Below are 9,815 nucleotides of genomic sequence, written 5' to 3' on the forward strand. Positions count from 1 at the left end.
CTGGTGGCTGTACTTGCTGCAGTGCATCTACTAGCAAATTGTGAGCAATTTGTAGTGAGACTTGCGACCACTGTGTTTTGCGCTTAGTGACGCACATATCCATCGCAAAGACCGAAGTGGGAAAATTTATTAGGGGTTGGATTTCAATTAGGCACAGTCTGCCATTTCCTTTTTTATTTTACGTTTATTTTTTTAATAACTCAGCGTCATCTCATCTGGCATAGCAGTGTGCTTTTATACTTGGCTAGAAAATAGCCATAGCAATAGGATAGCATCGTTTGGTTTTAAAAACTAAAAAACACAAAAAAAAAAAAAAAAAAAACACAAAAAAAAAAAATAAAAAAATTAAAGTTATAACTCTCATTTTCAAAATGTTTAACCCGAGGGCTAGGGGTAGAGGACGAGGGCGGGGACGTGGGCGTCCAACTACAGCAGGGGTCAGAGGCTGTGGTCCTGGGCGGGGTGAGACACCACCTGCTTATGAGGGAGCAGGGGAACGCCGCAGAGCTACACTCCCTAGGTTCATGTCTGAAGTTACTGGGACTCGTGGTAGAGCACTGTTGATGCCAGAACAGTGCGAACAGGTGATGTCGTGGATTGCCGACAATGCTTCGAGCAATTTGTCCACCAGTCAGTCTTCCACGCAGTCCACCCATGTCACCGAAATCGGCACTCCTCCAGCTCCTGCACCTCAGCCTCCTCCCCCCCAGCCTGCCCCCTCCCAGGAAAATTTGGCATTTGAACCGGCATACTCTGAGGAACTGTTTTCTGGACCCTTCCCACAGTCACAAACCACTTGTCCGGTTGCTGCTGAGCAATTTTCCGATGCCCAGGTTTTCCACCAGTCGCAGTCTGTGGGTGATGATGACCTTCTTGACGTAGTGGAAGAAGTGTCTAAAGAGGTGTCCGACGATGAGGAGACACGGTTGTCAGACAGTGGGGAAGTTGTTGTCAGGGCAGGAAGTCCGAGGGGGGAGCAGACTGAGGGATCGGAGGATGATGAGGTGACAGACCCAAGCTGGGTTGATAGGCCGGTTGAACACAGTGCTTCTGAGACAGAGGAGAGTCCTCGACCAGAATAGGTTGGAAGAGGCAGTGGTGGGGCCAGACGGAGAGGCAGGGCCAGAGCTGGTGCATCAGCGCCAAATGTGTCAACTAGTGAAGCTCCCGTGGCGAGGGCTCCTGCGGCGAGGGCTAGATTTTCAGAAGTCTGGAGGTTCTTTAAGGAAACACCGGATGACCGACGGACTGTGGTGTGCAACATTTGCCAAACCAGGATCAGCAGGGGTTCCACCACTAATAGCTTAACTACCACCAGTATGCGCAGGCATATGAATGCTAAACACCCCACTCAGTGGCAACAAGCCCGTTCACCTCCGGCCGTGCACACCACTGCTCCTTCCCCTGTGTCAGCTGATAGTCAGCCCCCTGCCCAGGACCCTGCCACAAAAACCCCATCGTCGCCTCCACGATCCTCCACAGCATCCACCAGCGTTCAGCTCTCTATACCCCAGACGCTGGAGCGGAAACGCAAATATAGTGCAACCCACCCGCACGCCCAAGCCCTTAATGTCCACATCTCCAGATTGCTTAGCCTGGAGATGCTGCCTATAGGCTAGTAGAGACCGAGGCCTTTCGCAACCTCATGGCGGCGGCCGCCCCTCGGTATTCGGTCCCCAGCCGCCACTACTTTTCCCGATGTGCCGTCCCAGCCCTGCACCAGCACGTGTCAGACAACATCATCCGTGCCCTGACCAGCGCCGTTTCTGACAAGGTCCACCTGACCACGGACACGTGGACGAGTGCTGCCGGGCAGGGCCACTATATATCGCTGACGGCACATTGGGTTAACTTGGTGGAGGCTGGGACCGAGTCTGACCCTGCGGCTGGTCATATACTGCCGACGCCGAGGATTGCGGGGCCTACCTCGGTCCAGGTGTTTCAGGCCTACTATGCCTCCTCCTCCTCCCACCCCTCCTCCACCTCCTCCTCCGAACTACCATCCGTGGGCATGGCGCCATCAGTCGGTAGCTCTAGGCACAGCAGCAGTGCCGTCGCTAAGCGACAGCAGGCGGTGCTCAAACTGCTGAGCCTAGGCGATAAAAGGCACACCGCCCAAGAACTATTACAGGGCATCACGGCGCAGACTAATCTGTGGCTGGCACCGCTGAACCTGAAGCCAGGCATGGTTGTGTGTGACAACGGCCGTAACCTGGTGGCGGCTCTGCAACTCGGCAGACTGACACATGTGCCATGCCTGGCCCATGTGTTAAATCTGATAGTTCAGCGTTTCCTCAAGACATACCCCAATCTGTCTGATTTGCTCACGAAGGTGCGCCGCATCTGTACGCATTTCAGGAAGTCCAGCACAGATGCTGCCACTCTCAGGGCAGCGCAGCGCCGCCTCCAACTGCCCGCTCACCGACTGTTGTGCGACGTGCCCACGAGGTGGAATTCAACACTGACCATGTTATCCAGAGTTTACCAGCAGCGCCGAGCGATTGTAGACTGCCAGATGTCAACTTCCACCAGAACTGGTAGTCAGGTCAGTCAGCTTCCTCAAGTCTACAATGAGGAGTGGACGTGGATGTCTGATATCTGTCAGGTGCTGAGTAACTTTGAGGAGTCAACACAGATGGTCAGTGGCGATGCCGCCATCATCAGCCTCACCATCCCGCTGCTTGGCCTGTTGAAAAACTCTCTGATCAGCATGAAGTCGGAAGCTTTGCGCTCGTCACAAGAGACGGTTGAAGAAGATTCCCTTGTTGATAGCCAAAGCACCCTTAGGTCTGTTTCTCAGCGCATATCGGAGGAGGTGGAGGTGGAGGAGGATGAGGAGGAAGAGGAGGAGAATGTTGGCGAGACACAAGAGGGGACCATTGTTGAGTCCTTCACTGTTCAGCGTGTATGGGCAGAAGAAGAGGAGTTGGAGGAGTTGGATGAGGAGGAAATGGACAGTCAGGCCAGTGAGGGGAGTGAATTCTTACGCGTTGGTACTCTGGCGCATATGGCAGATTTCATGCTAGGCTGCCTATCCCGTGACCCTCGCGTTCAAAGAATTTATTCCAGCACCGATTACTAGGTGTTCACTCTCCTGGACCCACGGTACAAGCAAAATCTTTCCACTCTCATCCCTGCAGAGGAAAGGAGTGTGAGAATGCATGAATACCAGCAGGCCCTGGTTCACAAGCTGAAACAGTATTTCCCTTCTGACAGCGCTAGCGGCAGAGTGCGGAGTTCTGCGGGACAAGTAGCGAGGGAGAGTAGGCGAGCAGGCAGCTTGTCCAGCACTGGCAAGGGTACGCTTTACAAGGCTTTTGCCAGCTTTATGTCACCCCAGCAAGACACTGTCACCTGTCCCCAGTCTCGGCAGAGTAGGGCTGATCTTAACAGAAAGATGGTGAGGGAGTACGTAGCTGACCATACCATCGTCCTAAATGATCACACAGCTCCCTACAACTACTGGGTTTCAAAGCTGGACATGTGGCACGAACTGGCGCTGTACGCCTTGGAGGTTCTTGCCTGCCCTGCCGCTAGCGTCTTGTCCGAGCGGGTTTTCAGTGCAGCTGGTGGCGTCATCACCGATAAGCGTACACGCCTGTCGACTGACAGCGCTGACAGGCTGACGCTTATTAAGATGAATAAAGCCTGGATTTCTCATAATTTCCAATCTCCACCAGGTGAAGGAAGCTCAACCTGAATAATTTATCCACTCCTCCTCCTCCTCATTTTCCTCCTTCTCCTCCTCTTTGTACAGTAAAGCAGAGGAAACTGGCTATTTTTTTACAGGGCCCACTGGCTCTAGCTATAGTACTTTATGCATTTAATTTTTCTGGAGGGCCACTGACCCGGTCCTCTGTTTTAAACAATTTTTGGGAGTGCCACATACAGGCACTCAATCTATTCAATTTTTCTGGAGGGCCACCTACCTGCTCCTCTGGTTTGAAAACTTTTTTGGACTGCCACATACAGGCACTCAATCTATTTCATTTTTCTGGAGGGCCACCTACCTGCTCCTCTGGTTTGAAAACTTTTTTGGACTGCCACATACAGGCACTCAATCTATTCAATTTTTCTGGAGGGCCACCTACCTGCTCCTCTGGTTTGAAAACTTTTTGGGACTGCCACATACAGGCACTCAATCTATTTCATTTTTCTGGAGGGCCACCTACCTGCTCCTCTGGTTTGAAAACTTTTTTGGACTGCCACATACAGGCACTCAATCTATTCAATTTTTCTGGAGGGCCACCTACCTGCTCCTCTGGTTTGAAAACTTTTTTGGACTGCCACATACAGGCACTCAATCTATTCCATTTTTCTGGAGGGCCACCTACCTGCTCCTCTGGTTTGAAAACTTTTTTGGACTGCCACATACAGGCACTCAATCTATTTCATTTTTCTGGAGAGCCACCTACCCGCTCCTCTGGTTTGAAAACTTTTTTGGACTGCCACATACAGGCACTCAATCTATTTCATTAATCTGGAGGGCCACCTACCTGCTCCTCTGGTTTGAAAACTTTTTTGGACTGCCACATACAGGCACTATCCAAATTAAATTGTCTCCATAGCAGCCTCCACACGTTGTCTCCATTGCTACCTCCAAAAGTCGTCCATATAGCTGCCTCCATACATCGTCCCCTTATCAAACGAGGTGTGTCAGGCAGAAATTTGGGTTGTTTTCATGGATTCCACATCAAAGTTGTTAACTTTGTCGCCACCCTGCTGTGTTATCCACAAAATATACTGGCAAACTTTTATCATTTACCAATATTATTTCAGCGCTTCTTGCGCATCTGTTTACATTCCCCTCACCCGCCATATCCTAAACTTATAAGAACGCTACTACACTTGATCTTATACAAAAGGTTCTTAGAAGTGCTGTTTGGGGAGTAGCCTAGAGACAGGGGCTTGGATTGGCGAAAGCTCGCCTGGCAGCGGAGCGCCAGCTCCATGCGCATCATGTGCTTCTTGCGCATCTGTTTACATTCCCCTCACCCGCCATATCCCAAACTTATAAGAACGCTACTACACTTAACTTGGTGCAGGCTGGGACCGAATCTGACCCTGCATGCCGTCCCCTATAGTGTCAGGGTCAATTATTGGATGTTTTACATGCTATCTAGCTTCATTCTGTCACTCTGTCATGGCCATGCTGTTGCCCATAATTTTGGCATAATGGTGCGATTAAGCAGCCTCAGAGGCATCCATGCATGCTGCCCCTGCTGTTTCCTGTCCATTTCCGTGGTGTTTCCATCCTTTTCTGAGGTTCCCAGGTGTTTGGCCAAGCTTCCCTGTGCAGAGCCTTGGTCCCCTTGAAAAATGCTCGAGTCTCCCATTGACTTCAATGGGGCTCGTTATTCGAGACGAGCACTCGAGCATCGGGAAAAGTTCGTCTCGAATAACGAGTACCCGAGCATTTTATTGCTCGCTCATCTCTAGTCACATGCTTGAGACATCACTACAAGTCCTATAGCCTCTCTCAACAAGCCTCCTGTTGTCTCTAGCTGTACTATATGGTTTCCCATTGCAACCAGAAAGCATGGCAAATGGAAATTAGCCTGGGGGGCAAGGTAAAACCTCTGCTAGCTCCTAGACAGTTGCTAACTATAGTAAATTAGAGAAATGCTTATTTTTGCTTAGTGCAGAGTTAGCCAAAAGTTTTTATACTTTACAGTTTTACTATTCCATAACTTCTTCTATACTCTCCCTAATAAGAGTAAGTATTCTACAATGACTAAAGTTGGAAACTTCCAACTCATTTGTAAGTGACATACATATCCAGTCACCCAAACTATAGTACCACATCTGCATAGAAGGGACAATACTGTATGGATAGCATAAATGACACATCCTGAAACAAATATTCATCTTGGATGACTCAATTTGGACATCAATTTGCTGAACCATTTACATTTCATAATCTTAAATAGATAATGAGCCTTATGGACTCCCCAAACCTCTTGATTGCAAACCTGCTTTTTGCAGAGGAGATCCTTTTTCATCTTTGCTGTTGATCAGTTTTCTTTCAAGATACACAAGCTCAGCAAAGTGACAAATTAGAATCCACTTATTGCTAAATATTTTTTACCTCTTTATCTAAACCCAACGACAGCATTATTTTATAACACTTGTAATACTTGTTCTAGTATGTGTTGTACTTATCAACACAACTCTGTGCTTTATGTTAGAAATGTCTAAATAAAGACATTTAATTAAGTAACTTAAGGAGCGTATGTCAGTAATCTTGCAATTACACAACTTCCATTGTATTGTATTCTTGACAGTCTGTAATATGGCAATTTGACCCTTCAGTACTAGTTTCTTTTCAATAAGAGAGAACAAACTTCCACAGTATAGTCTCTCTTCTGTTAGTCAGTCTGGAAGGAGTATGGATGCCTTTCAAATACTTTGATTTATGAAACAAAAACTGGATTGTAAGTTTGTTGACATTTCAAGATCAGAGGAGTGTTCCAATTCTTTTAAGCTACGAAAACCAATCAACAAATTTCCACTTTGATGTAGTGCCAAACGGAAACTGTGTCACCACTCAACAATACAAATTGGCAGAAAGGGAGTCAGTTTATAAAGTCTTATATAAATTTGTGCCCTGGAGAAGGGGTTAATCCTACCCTGGAGAAGGGGTTACTCCTACCCTGTAATGTGTATCCACAAAAAAGTTTGGTAACTTGCTAATTGTGGACATATATTGCCTTTATGGTGTGTTTTCTTTACCCAAAGGGTTTTCCAAGAACTGATCAGGGAGTGAATATTCTCAAAATATAGAATACAATTTTAATTATCTTCCAGAAAGTAAGGATCTGACCCATGGGGCTTGCATTCCATGTCTGACCATAAATGCTCAATAACTGTCCGCGGTAGTTTCATGTACACAAAGCAGCACTTCAAAGGTAAGAATGGTATTTACCAGTGTGTACTCATGGCTTACAGTCTTAAAGGACTTTGCCACGCAGCCTTGACTGAGAAGTCCCTTAACAGTCAGGTTTTTTTTTATTTTTACAAAAGTAAATAAGAGGTGCTACCACAATGGCACCTATATAGAACAACATGTCATCCTGCAAAAAATTGCAAGATGAGACAGTAAACATTTGTTAATAAACTTAACAAATATAGGCTTGTGTAATTAAATTGGTACAATAAGCACAATCAATATTTTGACATTAAAAAAACAGTGTTTGCTATTTGTTGTTATCTCTGCTACAATGAGTTGATGAAAGGTAGTTAATGAGATGTGTGTACTGAAATATTGTGCTATTATACATTACAATTCATCCTACAAAAAAAAAGCTCTCCTACAGGTACAGTTACAGAAAAATAAAAAGTTATGGCTCATGTGACATGGAAAAGGACTTGTTCATTTTGTCCCTAAACAGGCTAGTTACTAAGGGGTTAAAATGCTAACACCTCTTGCTAACACCTCTGGGTGGCTTCTTTCAGATTCATTTGCTTTGTTGGTTTTAAAAGGAAACCAAATAATGATGTTTATTCTGAAACATTGCATTTAAGAGGGCACATAGTTTGCTGATGGGATGGGGAGAAGCAATAATGTCTAAAATTATAGGTATAGTTTCCTATATGCAAATTAGAAGAAATCTGTCAAGGAGATCAGAGAAGCTACGCATCTACCTGTTCTCAAACTCATCCCAACTCAAAAACTCTATTTTCTTTCAAGCAAAACAAAAGTCAAAAGTTCCCTGCAAATGGGGAATGTGCCATCAACAGAAAGCAGCAGCAAATCAGGAATTTACAGAAGCTACTGCAGAGGAGCAAATTTTTAGTGTTTGGTACGGAAGATATGAAGTCAAGGTTTATACCAAAGTACATAGAAGATATATTGTAGCGTAAGGATCAGTCTGTAGTTGTGCTTTAGCAGAACAAATTAAAAAAATGCAATATTTCAAGTGTCGCAAGTCAACAAAAGACTGTAGTTCTCAAGATTTTTATTTAACAATATAGAAAACATAACCTCTGATCTGGTCCGAAACAGCATCCAGACAAATTTATAGATATATTCTAGTCACATACATTTTCTTCACACCTGCAAGTATAGTTATGTAATATATCATCATAGCCAAGAGGGTCTCAGCATTTCCCATGAAATGGAACAATACCGTAAAGGTTTCGATTTATACTAGATTTAGCGACATCCTTGATAGACATATATTTGCTAAACAAAAATATTAAACAGTGGCTTCCACTCCATGATCAATGACCCCAATGGTTCACATTATATATATCCATGTACCCACCATAGCCAATTATTGCCTTCAGCATGTACAACATGAGAATTAAACGGAATAATATGTGCTGAGAAGGTGAGTTTTTTTTTATTATTATTAATATTATTATTGTATCATGTGAGACATGGTAAATAATACCTAATCCTAAATCTTTATATGGGCAGATGGTCAATTGTCACAAATGTAAAGCAGCAGACAGATGTTCCTTATACACTGCGTGATCCACATGTAAATGTTTTATACTTGGGTATGCTAAATGCTTTATTATGGTCTACCTACCCAGAAACATGTGTCCCTGAAACATGACATTGTAGATGGCTGCAATCTTTGTAGGCGCTTCCACTATTCCACTGAATTTGAATGTTCCTTTCCAAACTTGTTTACATTGCTTTAATTAAGTGCTTTCAGCTCCTGTTTCCTTTAACATCTGATTAAAACAATTGTACTTCCTCCCCTTCCCCATGCTCAATGTACAGCCTTGTCTGCCTGCTCTGTCCTTGTATTATCTCTTGCAGGTGCTTTGCCTTTGCTCTGGAAAACTGCCTGCTGTCCTTCTACATGTCACTGCTATGTCCCTACATGAAATGCTTCACATCCCACAGGGTGCACATGAAAACTTCTAAGTCCATGTGACTGACTGCTGCCATCAAATAAACATTCACCTCTACTGCCTTCATATCCAGGAAGATCAATGTCTCTGATGTTCAGGAGAAGGTTATAGGTCAATGACCCTAAGAAAGCAGAGTCCTGGCAGATATCATTGTCCTTCTTGATTTCTGATGATGATATATCATATAATATGTGTCAGCCATGCAATGCATCCCTTACCCAGGCCAGCATGGAGTCCCTATGACTGTTCCAGCTTCACATACTCTAATATATGGTAGATAAGGATAGAGATTGCTCTACACAATATTCTGCTAGCCTTCACTCTTCTTACAAAAGAAATCAGCGCATTTCCAGCACAGCTTTCTTTTAGCATCAGTATCACACATGCACAGTATCAGTAGCTACTCGTCTTGTCCTACCTCTGTCCAATGTGAGGGGCTGGACCACTGTCGCCATGTCTATGGTCGGATGCAGAGTGACGCTCAAAGCCAGAGAAGCAGAGATGGGAGAGAAAGGGGGAGGGGGAGAGAGAAAGAGAGAGGCAGAGAGTAGCAGAGCTCTCAGAGACATCAGCTCAAAGGAGCCGCTATTAACTTCCTAATGAGACATCTCACCGAAATAATTGTAAGTCTTCAAACGAGAGGAAATGACAATATGAAATTTTCAAATTCCTCATTAAAAAAAAATAATAATTGTTGCGTCTGTCCCTAGTCAGTAAAGGGTTAACAGGACAAGCTTCACTTAGTGGGTAAATGCACTAGATTGATTCATATTTCAGATAAGTTTATTTTTAAATCCCGTAATGTTCCCGTGGTAACCATAACATGGAAGAATTTATCCGCAGCAGAATACTTACCTGAAATTCTTGCTCCCAACAGGAATATTGTTCTACTTTATATCAAGATTCTGACAAAATATCAGGGGGCTTACATCAATGTAAAAACTAAC

At 44.9% G+C, this 9,815-nt stretch overlaps 1 protein-coding gene across 1 annotated transcript in view; it reads right to left on the reverse strand.

Moving 5' to 3' along the window:
• LIN7A (lin-7 homolog A, crumbs cell polarity complex component) overlaps window positions 1–9,429 on the reverse strand; it is a 56,036-nt gene extending 46,607 nt beyond the window's left edge. Inside the window, exon 1 of the mRNA XM_072146494.1 lies at window positions 9,287–9,429. Coding sequence (XP_072002595.1) covers window positions 9,287–9,323 — 37 coding nt within the window. The 5' untranslated portion in view covers window positions 9,324–9,429. The remainder of the gene's footprint in view (window positions 1–9,286) is intronic.
• Window positions 9,430–9,815: the final 386 nt, after the last annotated feature.

Source organism: Engystomops pustulosus, chromosome 4 (genome assembly GCF_040894005.1).
Source record: "Engystomops pustulosus chromosome 4, aEngPut4.maternal, whole genome shotgun sequence".
In the NCBI taxonomy this organism is placed as follows: domain Eukaryota; kingdom Metazoa; phylum Chordata; class Amphibia; order Anura; family Leptodactylidae; genus Engystomops; species Engystomops pustulosus.